This window comes from Macrotis lagotis, chromosome 3, assembly GCF_037893015.1.
Source record: "Macrotis lagotis isolate mMagLag1 chromosome 3, bilby.v1.9.chrom.fasta, whole genome shotgun sequence".
Lineage (NCBI taxonomy): Eukaryota > Metazoa > Chordata > Mammalia > Peramelemorphia > Peramelidae > Macrotis > Macrotis lagotis.
Window position 1 is genome coordinate 216,293,058 of NC_133660.1, and position 18,515 is coordinate 216,311,572.

At 36.6% G+C, this 18,515-nt stretch overlaps 1 protein-coding gene across 3 annotated transcripts in view; it reads left to right on the forward strand.

The window, feature by feature from the left end:
* SORCS2 (sortilin related VPS10 domain containing receptor 2) overlaps positions 1–18,515 on the forward strand; it is a 1,216,578-nt gene that overhangs the window by 1,114,066 nt on the left and 83,997 nt on the right. For all 3 annotated transcript variants that reach the window (XM_074229834.1, XM_074229835.1, XM_074229836.1), the window contains exons 15-17: positions 14,182–14,302; positions 16,602–16,735; positions 17,902–18,030. In XM_074229834.1, the coding sequence (XP_074085935.1) occupies positions 14,182–14,302; positions 16,602–16,735; positions 17,902–18,030 (384 nt within the window). The remainder of the gene's footprint in view (positions 1–14,181; positions 14,303–16,601; positions 16,736–17,901; positions 18,031–18,515) is intronic.

Consider the following 18,515-nt stretch of genomic DNA (forward strand, 5'->3'; position numbering starts at 1 on the left):
TACTGAATAATCATTTCTTATATGACTGTCCCTTCCATGGGGTTTGAATGATTTGATCTCTATTGTCACTTTATTCTTTATGAAAAAAAAATTGAATATGGAAGGCAGCATTCAGAACCCTCAGGGTGGATCATGGCCCTTAGAAGAAGTCAATATTAAGAAGGAGCAAATTCACTGCCATTTTTCTTACTCTCTGCCCAGTCATGTAATCCATACCCTCCCTCTGACTTCAGCAGGATGTTAACATGCAAATGGCTTTGAAGCATCTGTCAGTGAATGCACTCTCATTTAATTTGCAAAATAAAGTCTCTAAAACTGTCTGGGGAGGAGTTTGCAGATAAACCTTTCAGAGCTGACCAGGCAGCTTCTTCCCAACATTGAATACACAATCATACTGATTTCGTAATTGCAACTGGAGTACCTTGAGATCTGTGGGTTCTGTAATCTTATCATCAGAAATATATGAGGTCCAATCAATCCAAAGCAAGGCTGAGTGTTATGATAGATGTATCCAAATAATGATAAGGAAATCAGATTCATACCTGAAAAACTAAACTGAACTCCTTAGGTTCTATTACATAATTGATGGGGCCTGAACCTATGATTATGCTTGTACATGGACCTTCCAAAGAAAGGAGCTCACAATGTCAGTGAAGGTCAGAACCTTCTCTATAACTTGGTCCTAGGGAGTAATGCAAATCAGCATTCTCAAACTCAAATAGAAATGAGGAGGTGATTATTGGTGCAGTGGATTAACAGCTGGGTCTGGAGTCAGAAGGCTCATATTCTCGAGTTCAGAACTGGCTTGAGACATTGGCTATGTGGGCAAGTCACTTGACCCTGTTTGCCTCAATTTCCTTATCTGTAAAATGAACTGGAGAAAGAAATGGAAAACCATTCCAGTATTTTTGACCAGAAAACCGAGTCATGAAGAATCAGAAAATGACTGAATATACATTCCAGATTTCCTACATAGTTGATGTCTCTGGACTAGGAACATAAGAGGTTAAATGATTTATTAATGATTTTAATGATCTCAGGATCACATTAGCAAGTATTTTTCAGAGATGGGACTTGACCTCAAGTTGTCCTAACTCCAAAGCATTTGCATTCTCATTCTCTCTCTCTCTCTCTCTCTCTCTCTCTCTCTCTCTCTCTCTCTCTCTCTCTCTCTCTCTCTCCCTCCCTCCCTCCCTCCCTCTCTCCCTCTCTCCCTCTCTCTCCCCTCTACTCCAATCTGTCTCTCTTTATTTGTACATGCATATTTCCAACTTGCAAAATTTCCCTCCCTCTCTCTCCTCTCTAATCTGTCTCTCTTTTTTAAATTAAATTATTTTTTTTTAATTTTCACCCATTTGTACATGCATATTTCCAACTTGCAAAATTTCCCTCCACTCTTCCTTCTCAGCCCCCTCCCCTCAATAGAGAACAGTCAGGATAACATTTTACATAGATATTTTGTTAAATATGTTCACAATTTAGTAATTTTTGGCATGAGGAATTAGGATTAAGGGAAAGAGACACAGAAGAGATAATTTTTATAAAGTGTTCATCAGATTCAGTAGGAGTGTTTTTTTTCCTTTGTGTTTTGTTTTTTTAATATGTCACTCTATTCCAGGTTCAGATGCTCGAAATTCCTTTGACCTTGAATTAGTCTCTCACACTTTCTGGACCTCATTTTCCTTGCCTATGTCTGTTCTGCCTCCTTTACCAGGTTATTGGGTGAGATAATGAATGTGAAAATTCTTTGTAGTTGCAAAGGGCATGACACATTTAATTTATTGTTATTAAAAAGGTGAGATCCTTTAGTTAAATAGACAAACATTTTCCAGAAAACCCACAGGGGAATAAAGGGCTAACTACACTCTAAGCTCCCTGCTTCGAACATTTTCAAAATACAGAGATAATGGCATTTACTAACCTAAGAGGGCTTGGAGGGAGATTCATTATCTAATTAGTTCCTGTCTGTAAAGTGCTAATTATCATTAATTATTGAGGTCCTGTATGTCATATGAGGCTGATCTATAGCACATATTTGTTAGCAACAGATGGATGTGCCTGCATCTGCCATTGTAACAGTCTCAGGGATGGGAGCTTGGTGATATGAACATCAAACTGATGAGGTCTCCTATCAACCACCAGATATTGTTCAACACTCAACAGCTGAGAAACCCCACAGTCTAAGGAACAGATCTGGTCAACTCTAAATAAATTGAAAACCAATTGTATATACAACAACACCTGAGATCTTCTGGTGCTGGTGATTTTTGACTGGTCCTTCTCAGCATTTATGAGTGGTGATTCTGGGTATATATATATAGAGAGAGAGAGAGAGTAAACAAAACAAAGAACCTCTCCTAGGACCCTATGCTTAGAAAAGTTTTGCTTCTGAGTACTTAAAAGTGTGTAAATGTTTACCATAAACCTGTGGGGGGGGCTTTTTTTTGGTAAGATGGACACCTTTGACAATCCAATGAAGACTCTACCCCTTCTTACAAAACTTAATAAATAACAAATCTAAATAAATGCAATAATAAAGTAACTAATAATTATAATTTAAAAATGAAATACATAGGATTTTCAAGGAATCCAATTTTAAATGTTTATCAAAATATTTTTAAGTTCATGGATTCCAGTTTAAGATCCATAGAATCATATAGAAAATATATTTGAAAAAGTTTTAGGTGCTGTCCTGTAATCACAATCTGATGCAATAATTACTTCTATAATATTCTTTAAGAGTTTCTTGAAGACCACTGAGGATGAAGAATTCATTGTTTCAGGAGGTAGCTGATTCCATTTTTGGAAAACTCTAATTTTCAGAAATGATTCACAAAATCTAAGTCAAAAGGGATCTCAAAAATCATCTGGCCATGCCCACATTAAATTGGAATCCCTTTTTCAAAAGTCCTGACATGTAATCATCCAATCCCTACTTGAAATCACATACCTATGAGGAATCCACTATCTCTGGAGGCAGCTCAATTTTTTTTTTGGAATGTTCCTATTATTAGCAAAATTTTCTTTTTATCAAGTTTAAATTTGTCTCTGAAATGTTTATCTCTTGTTCATGATTCTATCTTCTAGGGTCAAGGAGAACACACTAATTCATCTTTTCACTTGACTGACCTTAAGATATTTGAAAGACATGTTTCATATTCATGATCTCTCTGTCTTCTCTAGGGCCAAAAAATTAAAATGTTTGCATGAGTCTGGGACAGAGAAACATGACTGGATAATGGTGCATATGAAAAAAGATGTAGGGGCTCAGTGACTGCAAATGCAACAATTAGAAGTATGATACAGCAGCTGATATATATATATATATATATTTTGAAGCTGTTATATTGAAGAGATCCAAATCATCTAATGCATCCTCCTGATTATACCTATGTCAAATCTGAGGTTTGGTGAAATTCAATGACTTTCCATAAGTTAGTGGCAAAGATAAGAATCAGATCCATTAGAAAGTATGCTTCAGGGGTGGCTAGGTGGTGCAGTGGATAGAGCACCGGCCCTGGAGTCAGGAGTACCTGGGTTCAAATGCGGTCTCAGACACTTAACAATTACCTAGCTGTGTGGTCTTGGGCAAGCCACTTAACCTCATTTGCCTTGCAAAAACCTAAAAAAATACAAACAAAAATTAAGTATGCTTCATAAGGTCAGGGTTAAAAACTTGTCTATTTGTATTCTTAGCACTTAGCACATAACTTTGAACACAGTGTTTAATGAGTCCTTTATTAATTCCTTCAAATCCAGGACACAACTCCTAGTCACATTCTTTTTCTACTGGCTGTTTTAATAGAAATTAATGTCCCAATAATACAATATCTTGAGTATTGTGTTTGTTTCTGGGTGCCAAATTATAGGAAGTATATTTACAAATTAAACTCACCTTGAACTGAACAGTGACCTTTTCTGTTTCTCAGTCTTCCTTTCAAGACTCATAAACCTCCTAATAATTTCCAATGGACAAATTTCAGTTTTTATATATTAAGTGATCACAACCAGCTCAGGACACAAAATTCTGAACACTGTGGACTCATTCAATCACTTCCATTAGTTTGGCTTAAGAAGTTGAAGCTGGTTGTTTAGTTTTCTTTAGGAACTGGCTTTTGAAGCTATGTTATGGGTCACTCAAGACAGTTCAGTTAATTTATAGATACATCTCTTCTTTAAGCATTCAGGATCCTTTGTGATATGGCCTTCAGTCTAACTAGCCAATCTTATCTTTCACCATTCCCTATCATGAATTCTCTATTCCATTCAGTTCTCCTGGGACAAGCAGTAAGGACAAAAACAAGATTAGATAAGACACTGTCTCTTCATGACATAGTGGATAGAGTACTGGAAAACACAAGTTAAAATCTTATTTCTAGCTCTCTAGGTATTTTTTCCTTATTAATTATGTAATTAATAATTAATTAATTAATAACTTTTCCTTATTAATACAATGAAGGAATTAGTCTCTATTGCCCCTAAGGTTGCTTCCCATTCAAGATGTGTTATTAGATGTAGTTAAATTAGGAAGACTCAAGTTCAATACATCTTCAGCTACTTATTAACTTTATGACCCTGGCAAAGTCACTTTGTCTGCTGTCTGCCTTAGTTTCCTTATCTGTAAAATGAAGGAAATAATAGTACCTACCTCCCAGGGTGGTTGTTAGGAACAAATGAGATAATATCAGACACTTTACAAATGCTCAAGGAATATATAAATACCAGTTATTATTGATGAGTTATCATTCCCAACATCACATCCAATGCCTTTATTTGACAGGTGAGGAAACTGAGGGAACAGAGTGTTTAATGATTTGACCAAATTTACCAAGGTAATAAGTGATGGGTGGAATATGAAGAGAGTACTCCAAAACAAGAGCTCTTTATCATGCCAGCTCTACATAAAGATTAGTCAAAGGAACTAAAAATATATGTCCTGCAGAAGGGAAAATTAGAGGAGATAGATATGCTAGCTCTCTCAAGTGTGATCATATGAAAATGGGATCAATTTATTCTGCTTGACTCCAAAAGTCATCACTAGAACCAATGGGTGGAAGAAATTTTTAGCTTAACATAAGGGAAACAATTAGAACTCTCTAGAATGAAGGATGGAAGAAAGCAAGGTTTTATTAGGTTTCTACTGTGGACCAGGACTGCACTATTTTATAATTATTATCTCATTTGATCCAACAGCCTTGGGAGGGTGATGCTATATTTATAATCCCCCATTTTTCATTTGAGAAAACTAAGACTTGCAGGTTAAGTGATTTGCCCAGGGTTACACAACGAGTAACTCTCTGAGGCTAAATTTGAACTCAAGTCTTTGTGACCCCTGCCTTAACACTATCCAGTCAGCCACTCAAATGAAAGTGAGGCTTTAGGAAGTTACCCATTCATGAAGGCCTTCAAGCAAAGGCTAGATGACCATTTGTTCTGGAGATATACATGGTCTTCCTGGGTGGATAGAGTATTACACAAGGTGTCCTCTGGCATCACTTCAATATCTGAGGTACATCTTGTACAATGGTTAAGTGGGGCAGTTAAGTAACACAGTGGCTAGAATGCCAGGAAGAGTCACTTTACTGAGTTCAAATTCAACCTCAGATACTACTGTGTGACCCTGGGAAGATCACTTAACCCTATTTGTCCCAGTTTCCTCATCTGTAAAAATAGACAAACCATTCTATATCTTTTCCAAGAAAACCCTAAATGCATTCACAAAGAGTCAGATGTGACCAACACACTAAACGACAACAATATCATTCTATGTGCCTAGAACCCTCTAGACCAAGAGCAGAATTGAAATGAATAAAATCTAAATCTGTTGCATCATGTGTATAGTTAAAAAAGAATTTGAATTCTATTCTTCAGTGCTTGCTACAGTGGGACATAGGAGATATTTAATAAATGTTTATTGATTGATTGATTGAAATCCAACCTCTGATCATTGCTCCCTGTATGATCTTGAGTCAGTTGCTTAAACTCCCCAGGTTTTAGTTTCCTTATGTGTAAAATGAGGGAATTGGGCTAGATGGCCTCTGAGGTCCTTTTGTCCTCTAAATCGATGCTCCTGTGTTTCATCCCATTTCTCTGTAAGAGAAAATCTGATCTTTAGCTTAAAGGTGTTGTAACTTGAGAGCAAAGCTGCTCACTTGCAAACTGAGCCAGTAATATTTCACTGGGGGCAGAAAGAGCAAAGCTCTATGTGTGTTCTTTGAGCTTGTTAAAATGAGTTTCTGAGGGCTTCCCTTTCATTTGGATTTAAAACTGGTTTACAGGAAAAAAAAATAACATAAGGGCAAGTTGGTCTGGCCCGATACAGTGGCTGGCATTTGGAATCGAGGGGCCCATTATTGTTTATTCACTGTGTCATCTGGCTCCTGGCCCCATTCAGTGGTAAAGAGGTGAAACTTGGAAGGTCTCAGACAGAATCGAAGATATCACACCTGAAAGTAAAATGAGCTTGAAGTGAACTTTTCAGACCTTTCAGTGAAGTGTGAATGCCTGTTTGAAATGCCTGTCCTTTGAGTGTCTATGTGTTTATACAGCACACTCACAGAGATATGTTTCAGATATTCTCCATCATCACAGACCCTCATTATGGGATGTCAATGGGCAGCTGCAACAGCAACTTAAGAAGAGAATCTGTCCCACTCATATTCCTCTTTAATAGTACCAATTTCTGTGTTCACTTTACTTCTCTGTCTCTGTAGGCCAAATTCTGCATAGCCTCTTCCAGCCTGGCTCCCACTGGCTTCAGAATTTGCCTCTGGTTTGCGATCATGTGATTGCCTGCAGGTTTGAGTTCCACTTAACTTAAGTAAACATTCAGGTTCACATAACCTTTCCCAGATCTCAGGAGATCCATGGTCTACCCAGTCTTCTACAATCTTTCTGTTCGAAGGGTCATCATAGATGAAAGGGCAAAGTAGATTTGTAATACTTGACCTGGAGTCAGAAATAGGGCCACATAAGGAAAGTTCCAAGGAGATAGATATCTGTTCAATCTAAGGAAAAACTTCCTTTGTCTCTGGAACAAACCCTAACAATGAGAGCCATCTGACTATGGAATGAAGTGACTCAGGAGGCAGAAAATCCAACTGAATTTACCAAATATCTATTGAGTACCTACTTTATATGTATAGGACAGCTAGAGGATGCCAAAGTGCACACAGACTGGAGTCAGAAAGATTTATCTTAGTGAGTTCTAATCCAGCCTCAGACACTAACTGAGTGACTCTGGGCACGTCACTTAACTATGTTTGTCATAGTTTCTCATCTGTAAAAGAAAATGGCAAATCATTTTAGTATCTCTGCCAAGAAAATCCCAAATGGGGTCACAAAGAGTTGGATATGGCAAATGACTCCACAATAATGCTAATTTATATCTATGCTTTGTCCCTGGGGAGTTGGAGAGTAGACGGAAAAGGGAAGAAATATTATAGACTTCTCCTGGGAGTATGTTAGGATACATGTAACCAACAGGACAATTTTGTTCTAAATCACCAGTCTAATCCTTTTTATTTTAGGTTTTTGCAAGGCAAACAGGGTTAAGTGGCTTGCCCAAGGCCACACAGCTACATAATTATTAATAGTGTCTGAGGCAGAATTTGAACTCAGGTACTCCTGACTCCAGGACTGATGCTCTATGCACTGTACCACCCATCTGTAATTTAGGTATGGAGACAAGAAAACAATGTTCTACTCTCCCCAACTGTAGATGGTCCATTCTTCTGGAATATTTTATCTTTTTTTCATTTTGACATTCTCTAGAGCAATTATTTAGCCTTCTGTGCCATGCTATCAAGTACAAAACTCATGTGGACTGGAAAATTGACTTTGTTCATCTTGGTAGTCCCAGCATCTAAAGTCATGCATTATACAAAGTCAACCCCTAACAAAATGTTGCCAAACTTAAAGATTTGCCATAAATAAGACTACCTTGGATAGCTCCTTGTTTTGAAGGAGCTCATCATTGTTTAAACTGGAATAAATCTTTGAGATTACCTAGTCCATTACTCTCATTCTATAGTTGAAGTAACTGAAGGCCAGAGAGGAAAACGACCACTACACTGCTTCTGCACTGTACATATTTGGAAAGAATATTTATCTTGGAGTTAAGAGGACCAAGATTCACCTCCCTATAGTTTAGTAGCCATGTAAGCACAAATAAGTCCTATAACCTTGCTGAATACTAGTTTCCTGATAAGGTTAACAATAAATGCACTTTCAAGGAGTGAAATTAGGAAAACAATTTGTAAACTTAGAAATATGAGCTGCTATTAATATTAAGACTTACCTTTCTGTCTCAAAGCATTGTTACAAGAAAATATATTATAAATTATAAAATACTGACTTCCCTGACATCCTTTAAGTCTCAACTAAAGAAAGTTCCCCAACCCCCTTATTTCCAGTTCCTTCCCTCTCTTAATTATTCCCTATTTATCTTGTTAATAGCCAGATTTTTATATATTTCTTCCCATGTTGTATTCTCCATTAGCTTGTAAGCTCCATGAGGGTGAGGGACAGTCTTTTGCCTCTTTCTGTAACCCTAATGCTTACCACAATATCTGGGCCATAATAAGTGCTTAATAAATGTTGATTAATTGATTGTTTGATAGACTATAAACCACCAAGGACATGTGAGTCTGCTATATCATGGACTAATTTCTATATAATTGTTATAATTCATATAATACATGTGCATTAACATTACATTAATGGAGAGATTTTGAACTTTGAATTTCTCCAGGATGAGGAAACTCTATTATTGATACAGATTAATAGTCTCTGAACTCACAGTCTTAGAGAATTACCTATGGAAATAAAAGGTTTTGTTTTTGGCTGTGGTCACCCAGCTAACAGAAATCAGAGACAGTGCATGAACCCAGGGCTTACTGACATCAAAGCCAGTCTTCCTCTCTTGGCAAATCATAATAATAATAACAACAACAAGGATTACAATAATAATGATGTTGATAAATAGTTTAAAAAGCAATAGCCTTTTATTTGTCCTTACTTCATCCATACAGAAAAAAGTGAGATCGCTTGCCACCCTCCTTCCTTACAGAAATCTTGAGTACTATATTGGAAGGCTGCTCTCCTAGCTGACAACTTGCTAACAAAAACAAAGCAAAAAGCAAAAAAGGCTTTGGTGGGCAGTCAGAATTATCACTAGAATGTCATATGGAAAGCTTTTGCTTATTAAATTTAAATGAATGAATAAACAGGCTTCCTTTTGGCATTTTCTAGAATTAAGAAGATGACAAATGTTTCCAATGGCATTAACTGAGTTTTTGTATTCACTGAAAGCAAGGACTTCCTGGGCACATTGAGAGGATTAATTAAACCAAAATAGCATTTTCTTTTACATTCATTGAGCCTTCCAGACTCTAAATAAATGTAAGGTATTAGCCCGATTATTATTTCCCCATAATAATGAAGTATGCAGCCATCTTCCTAACTGCTTTCTAATGTCATCTCATGGGGATGTAGATGAAGTACCATCGTCTCTATAAATGTCGAACTACTTGGTATTTCCAATGGCACCATAATATCTTGAAACTGATTGTCCCAGAGGCCATTCTGGATCATGACAAGTTGGCAATTACAACAGAGACCAATGGAAGTATTAAAGCAAGATTCCAGCTGTTCCATTACAAGTTCTAATGGATGGCATAGTGTACTTAAGTGGAAGGAATTGTGTCTTATAGGGTTTGGGAACATTCCAGCCATTTGTGATACTGCCCATGGTGAGATATGTTCCATAGGTAGCTAATTTTGGATAGAACTTAAGTGGTACATGGAGAAATATCACATTATTCTTTCAATCAATAGGCACTTATTAAGTGCATTCTGTTTTCAAAGAATTGTGCTGAGCATTACAGGTGGAAAGATTTGATGAGACTTAACCTTGACTTTCTTTCATAGAGATCACAATCTAGTAGAGAGACAATGAACAGAGAGCTATCTAGAAAACACATTATATAATAAGTTCTTTTTAGAGGAGCCAAAAGAGTTCTCTGTTAGGTTAGAGAGGAAAAAAATGAGGCACCATAACTTGGGTGAAATGATTAGAGCTCGGGGGCGGCTAGGTGGCACAGTGAATAAAGCACCAGCCCTGGAGTCAGGAGTACCTGGGTTCAAATCTGACCTCAGACACTTAATAATTACCTAGCCTTGGGCAAGCCACTTAACCCCATTGCCTTGCAAAATCTAAAAGAAAAAAGAAAAAAAAGAAAAAAGAAAAAAAAAGAAAGTCAGTTTAATTCACCAAATATATTAAGTGTCTTCATCCTTCTTGGAGGAGATACAAATTTTTATCACCCCTCCAAATAAAGGACTTTGTATCATACCCTTTCACAGAGGGAACATTTGGTCAATCCTGCTTCCCAATTCAGGAATCTCTTCCCAAGCTCCATCTCAAATCTTTGTTTGGACATCTCCAGTACTACAGATTTGTATTACTTCCCATCATTCTGTTGTTAAATTTGTTTTCACTTGTTTGAAAGTGTTTTCTTTACTCATTTAACTTCCAAATTACAGGACATCCTTGCACAAAGCATGTACTTAATAAATATTTGTTGACATGAGTTGGATTATACAGGTTCAATTAACCATTAGTCTCTTAGTAAAGCCTAATGTTATAGGGATTATTAATAATTATTATCACATATTTTTATAGCACTTTTTGGGCCAAGAAATTGTTTTTCTTACAATATCCCTTTGAGGTGGGCAGTGTATTATTTGGTCCCATCTTACATTTTACAAAACCAAGGCACAGAAAGATAGATATGCCAGTAAAGCAAAGGAAATGTGTGTTTTATTTGACACATTTTTAACTTTAATGTGGAAACTAACAAGATTAACCATATATATATATATAATATATACATATATATATATACAGAGAGAGAGAGAGAGAGAGAGAGAGAGAGAGAGGAAGTAGAGGATCCAGCCAAGACAGGATGCAAAGGTTCCAGTCACAGTCACTAGTGAGACAATAGTACAGACAAAAACCAGAAGAACTAAGAACTAGTGAGTGCCAAGGCAGGAGAGGTCCACAAGATTCATGTGAAAGACTGCTCTAAGATTGGCACAAAATTCCACTAAGTAGGGATCAAGGAGGTGAATTCCAGGAAGCCTTGAAGGATGCATAGAATCACAGCAGGTAAATTAGAGGAGAGGTTTACCTAGCTGTGTGGCCTTGGGCAAGACACTTAACCTCATTGCCTTGCAAAAAAAAACAGAAGAGAAGAGGACATTCTAGAAAAAGGGAATAGTGTAAGCAACGGGAGCAAAAAGACAGAAAAGAAGATGAAATATGGTAAAATGTAGGGAATTTGGAGAGAGATACACAGATTGATGTGAAAGGTGGCGAGGTAGAAGATTAATGGTGGAATTAATGGTGGAATCCAGAAAAGAGAGGTTATGACAAACAAGAAAAAGGAATATTTCTGGTATGATAGCCTGACACACATACACACACAAAAATTAGAAGCCCCCCAGAATGAAATATTTTTCCACCAAAATATCATGATCATATGGCTATTAGTTAGAATTTCAATGCTGATCTTACTATAATTCCAATTTTTTTTTTTTGCTTTGTGATTCTTCCTTCCAGTTCTTCCAGCCATCTTAGATATACATTTCTTATGAACCAACTGCAGTCCATCAGTGAGTTAAATAGTCACAGTATTCTGGATGAGTCTAACCTGAGTAGAATTATCGACTCTGATACTTTCATTAGTCTGGTTGAAGGAATTGAACCTAGATATTGAGTTCCCTAGGAATTGACCATTGGAGATATGTCATAAGCCAAACAAGAAGGCTAGTCTATTCATTTCTGAATAGGCCTCTTTTTTGAGCAGTCAAGACCTTTTGTGATGTGATCATCGCCATACCAATCCAATCTTATCTTTCACAATTCCCTAACATGAATTCTCTATTCTATCTAGAATCTATCACATGGCTGACTCTTTCTTGTCTTTGTATAGGTTTTCATGATGGTTCTAAGGTCTGAAATGCATTTTACACATAACCTTCAAGCCCTACTTCAAACTTTACCTCTGCCATAAAACCTTCTTAGATGATTCTTTTTCTTTGAAATTCCATTTTCATGAATATATTCATATACATTTATAGTATTTAAGGTATATGTTTATCACACAAATATATGTATATACATATGGAACCAGAATATGAATATATTCATATAGTGTCCCTGTACAATAATCTACAGCATTAGAGTACTAATATCAATGATATGACACATCCATCAAAGTATGTATAGACGTATGTGTATGATATAAATATTTTCATTGATTAGGTTGTCTGGATGATCATTCTCTATATTACTATAATCAGAATGTAGGACAAATAATCTGGGTCAGAAAAAAATAGCAATTGTTCATATGCCTAAGGAGATCTCCAACCTCTTTCCCCTTGTGAGATAGCCTATAGTCAACATTTAAAAGCAGGCTTGGTCCAGGTTTCTGAGCTGGTATTTTCAATCTTGTAATATGTGATATTAAGGAGTCGTGTTACATTTGTGCTGTTCACCCAGTCATTTCAGTCTTGTCTGATTCTTCATGACTCCATTTGGGGTTTTCTTAGCAAAGAGAGTAGAGTGATTTACCATTTCCTTCTCCAGCTCATATTATAGATGAGGAACTAAAATTAACAAGCCTAGGTGACTTGCTCAGGTTTATACTGCTAGGAAGTGTCTGAGGCCAGATTTGAACTCATGAAGATGAGCATTTGTGATTCCAAATCCAGTGCTCTCTACATTGTGCTACTTAGCTGCCCCACATTTATGCTGCCCTGATATGAATGAATTTTATTTCAAGCTCCTAGAAGTCTTAAGGAGAAGTATACCCTAGAGAGCTAGGTAGAAAAGGCAGAAACAGCTGTGTCCTTGACAGTATTTCTTTCTGAGTCTTTCTCTCTTTGGAGGCAACTCGATTAAAAATAGGTAGATAGATAGAATGCAGGGGACTTGAAATCCAGAAAAAGTTAAGTTCACATATGTCTTCAAATATTTATTAGCTGTATGACACTTGGCAAGTCACTTTACCATTATCTGCCTCCATTTCCTCAATCTCAAAGTGTAGATAATAAAAACACTTATCTCTCAAGTTTGTTGTGAGGATCAAATGAAATAACTTTTATATATACAAAGCACAGCATTTACTTAACTGGCACATGATAAACACTCAATAAATTATTGTTTTCTTCCCTTCCCTCTCTCTTTCTCTTACTATATGAGATGTTAAGATCATAAGTCTATAACTAGAAAGAACCTCAGAATCTACTCCAATCTCTTTGTTTCCTAGTTAAGGAAATATACACCCAGGGAGGTTGTGATTTCCCCAAAGTCACATAATTAATAAATATCAGAGGCAGAATTTGAAACGAAAATTCTCTGTGGCCAAAATCAGTGTTCTTTAAACTTTACATTGTCTTCCAAGGAGCCTAACATTTTGCAGCAAATAATTTAGTCCTCAATTATCTATTATTTTAGAATTTTTTTCTATTACACACACACACACACACACACACACACACACACACAGACATTTATTACCTCCTGAAGCAGATTGTAAGTACCTTGAAAACAGGGATCATGTATTGCAAATTCTTAGTATCACAGAGTTGAAAGTCAGCCATTAAGTCCATAAATTCTGTCCAGCATATTTCCAAAATTTGATCCACTAACTCACTAGAGAGTCCATTTTATTACTGAAGAACATTGAGTATTAGCAAATTCTTTTTATATATTGAATTGAAGTTTGCCTACTTGTAATTTTTACCTGAGAGAAAGTAATAGTGAGAAGACTGATCTGTCAAATTCATACACATTTCACAAGATCCACTTAATTGTATTATTTTTGAAATGCTATCCCCTCATCAAAATTAATGTTCTTTTTTTGTACTTTATTCATTGTATTTTAACATTCCAAATTGTATTATGATCCATTTATCTTATCTTTCACCTCCAATCCTCCAGACTGTAAACTCTATGAGGACAAGCACATTTTCATTTTAATATCTCCCCCAGAACCTAACATAAAGCCCTTTACAGAATAGGCATTCAACAGACATTGAATGAAGGATGGAGGGGTGGGGGGAAGAAATGAATATTTCTGGAATTCACCAGTATTCTCTTCTCTCCTTTACCAGCGTCTTTGGTCACATAAGTTTTCGTTCAGATTGGGAGCTGGTGAAGGTGGACTTCAGACCCTCTTTTCCCAGGCAATGCACTGAGGATGATTATGACTACTGGAATCTCACTAATTTACAGGTATTTTGATGGATTTGCAAAGGAGAGAGCAGTTATAACACTGCTCCAAAGTGGACCAGAAACTGGAATAAAATATATACAAGATGTGAGTCCTGGGAAAAACTGAGCTAACAATTAGTGGGAATTATGTTAGGTTCCTCCACCAAGTCATCCTCTGATGACTCATTGTGACCTGGATATAACACTGGGCTGTGCCATAGCATTGTATAATCTTTGACAGGTTGTACCAGGCCAGTCAGGCTTCAATTCCATTAGTCCCTACAACAAACTAATAGATCTAATACACTAAGGACAAAAGAATCTTTTTAGCAATGAGTTGGCTACTTGGTGATGAATTCCTTGGTCATGGCAACCAATTGAATTAAGGAAAAATGGAAAACAATTCTTGGTTCTGTATAGCCCTCTTGCTGCTTTTACATTGTCGGTGGTAGGATAATAAAAGGGGGACAGAAGAGACAAAGAATCACATCATTTATACCTATCTCTAAATATTAACTTTACTCTTAATACAACAAATGCAAGATCCTTTTCCAATTACTAATGATCATTGGTGAGTGAGCATTTTACTAATGGACCTGAATTGTCTCAGTCCTGAAATTCTCAAAGTAAATATAATAAGAGGATAAAAGGAAGTTACAGTGAAATGAAAGCATGGGTCATGGGTTCTCTTTATTTGTCAGGCTAAATAAAGGAATTAGGGGATCAGATATTTTCATGTCTCCAAAGGCAACAGGAAACATGAATTCCTGGGATATTTGGGTCATCTCCTATTACAATATTCATGACCAGTATTTGTAAAAAGGCATCAAGAAAATAATTTTAGCTTATGCAACATATGTTGTAGAGAATAAAGATATAGGTAAGAAGTTCTTAGCACAGGGTAGATTTCAAGGGGTCCATTACCTTGGATGGGAAATATATAGATATAGAAATAGGTTAAATGTAGATAAATAAAGTTGTATCCCATTGGGAAAATCCAGCCTCAAACACTAACTGTGTAACCCTGGACAAGTCACTTAACACTGTTTGCTTCTGTTTCCTCATCTGTAAAATGAGAGCTCAAGAAGGAAATGGTGAAACCACTCCAATATCTTTGCCAAAAAAACCCCAAATGAGGTCATAAAACATTGGACATGACTGAAACAACACAACAATAAAAAAATATATATTTCTTATATATCACACAAGTGATATGTGTATATTTATAATATTTATGTGAATATATAATTATGAATATATCTTTATTTTTATTAATAGTTTTGTTTGTGATGCTATAGGCTATATCTATATAGATATATATAGATATACAGTTTTTTTTAGGTTTTTTTGCAAGGCAATGGGGTTAAGTGGCTTGCCCAAGACCACACAGCTAGGTAATTATTAAGTATCTGAGACCAGATTTGAACCCAGGTACTCCTGACTCCAAGGCCAGTGCTCTATCCACTGCACCACCTAGCTACCCTAGGTTATATTTTTATACATTTAAAAACCTTATTCTGAGAAGGTATTCATAGATTTCCAAAGACTGCCAAAGGAGATACTTAATACATACAAAAAAAAAAAAAAAAACATTTAGAGCTCCAGCAGTAGAGAAATGCTAGGAAGAATTATAAAAGATATTATACATTAAATCAACATGTAGTTTGATGCTTATAAGATAAGAAGGCAATAAAAAAGTGTTAAAAATAGGAAACTAAAATAGGAATTGGGAAAAGTCAAAAGTTTGTAGGTCACACAGAGATCTCATGACTTTATGTCATGAATACTTTCTTCAAGAAGGTAATGGACAGTTCATACATACACAAAATGAAATGTATGTATTTCAACTCTGACTCTTAAGTTTAGTGAGGGCCCTTAAGTGGCACCAAATTGAAAATTGAAAAAAAAAATATCATTGTGACTGGGGACCCTTAAAGCTTCTCAGATTGCAATATGTCAAGGCAAGCTAGATATTATCTAGCTAGAAGAGCAATCTATTTGGATTATGCTTCTCTTACAGTATTATTCCATGGTCTTGTCCAGAGTGATGTAATAAAAAGATTCTTGGATGGGGAGTAAGTTGATGTGGGTTCAAATCCTAGCTCTGCCACTTACTAGCAGTGGAACTTTGGACAAGTCTCTTCCTCCTTCTGGATTCAGTTTCTCACCTGAAAAATGGTCTTTGTTGCTGCCAAAATGCATGTGGTCCATGATTTAATGACGCTCCCTAGAGCAGCTTTTGGTCTTCTAATGTCAAAAAAGTCTCCCTCTTCAAAACCATCATGTATTGTTTATAGTCTGATATCATTGCTGTTTATAGGGAAATCGTTGTATCATGGGTCAACAGAGGAGTTTCCGGAAAAGGAAGACCACATCATGGTGTATCAAGGGGCAGAGCTTCACATCAGTGCTCTCGGCCAGTGTATGCAAGTGTTCAAGTGCAGATTTCTTTTGGTAAGTTTGAGGAAAACCTCTTGTTTTCAATGAGTCTGGGTGACTCCTGGAGCATGAAAGGATGAAATGGGCTGTTTTGTGTCTAGGCACAGTTTGAAAATCCATTTGTTCAAATATCATTGATGATACATTTTTGAAGTACCTACTACCATATCACACTGTGCTCTATGATACAGGAAATAGAAGGTTTCAAGAAGACATAATATCTACCCTCAGGAAACCTATAATCTAGAAGGGCATCAGAAACAAACATGTTAACTTGAATGCATAAAATGTACAGAATATTGGTACATGGCTCTTTTGAATTGGATGCCAAATTTCCACAAGGAAAAGGAGAGAGAGAGAGAGAGAGAGAGAGAGAGAGAGAGAGAGAGAGAAGGAATAAGGAAAAGAGAAAAAGTGAAGCAATGCAAAAAACACAGGGAGAAAGAGAAGAGAAAAGAAGGTGGTGTGGAGAGAGAGAGAGAGAGAGAGAGAGAGAGAGAGAGAGAGAGAGAGAGAGAGAGAGAGAGAAGAGAAAGGATGGTGGAGAGAAAGAGAAAATAAGATAGATAAAGGAGAGTCAGACAAAGAGAAGAAAGACACAAAGAAGAGGAGAGAAGGAGAGCAAAGACAGAGAAAGAAACAAAAACAGAGAAGGGGGTAGAGACAGAGAAACAAAGACAGAAACTCAGGGTTGGGGTGGGGGAAGTTGGCAAGCATCACAGTTCAGTGACTAAAGCTAGAAAAATCAGAGTTCATGCTATCCCTTCTACCTATTCTTGCTATGTGACTTTAGGCATGGTCTTGAATTGCTCAGTGCTCACAAATATCAGAAAGGGAGTCTTCACATGGCTACCTATCTCCTTCAAGATCATTCCATTGTTCTTCCCTTAGCCACAGTCCTTGTGAGAAACAAAGACCACTAGCCGGAGTCTAAATACTCAGGGACAAGTTGTGGCTCCATTATTTACCAACCATGGGACCATGAAAATCATTTCTCTTTATCTTCCTCAATTGAAAAATATTGGATTTGGACAAAGTGACCTTTAAATCCTCATATTTCAGTAATAATTTCTAAGTGGATATTCTAAACTTTGCCCCTCACCCCCACCCTGGCAGGGAATGTGTCCTGAAATGACTATAGTGTTAACTAATCAGCTTTTCTTTGTCTTTTCTTCTCATAGTGACTATGGGTTCGAGCGATCAGCACCTTCAAAATCAGAAGCCAAAAAGTGTTTTGCCAACTTCTGGTTTAATCCTGACTCACCTCCTGAAGACTGTGTGTTGGGGCAGGCATACACTAGCAGCCCAGGGTAAGTGTGGTGTCTTATATGTTCTCTACTTCATGTCCACATAACAGAATGGTTTAGAATAGTCAATATTTCTTCATACTACTATTATTAAACAGAATGGGCTAGTAAAAAGAATCTTGAATTTGTAGCCAAGAGACTTGAGTTTGAGCCTCACTTTAGTCATTTATTAACCTTCAGCTTCTCTAGCTAAGCTTCAATTTCTTCATCTGTGAAATGGGAATAAAAATACCTGCCCTGCCTTCTACTGGGGAATATTATGAGATGTATGAAAAATGCTTCTAACTTTGAAGTACTTAAGAGATGTGATATATGTTTCTTGAGAAATGGTCACATAGTGTAGTAGAATGAGAACTAGTCAGGAAACCTAGATGGTAAACTTTATTTTTTCGATCACTTCCTACCCATGCTACCTGGAAAAAGATATTTTCCTTTCCTGGGGTACAGTTTCTCAACTATACAGTGAGAAAGTTAGGCTCAATAATCTC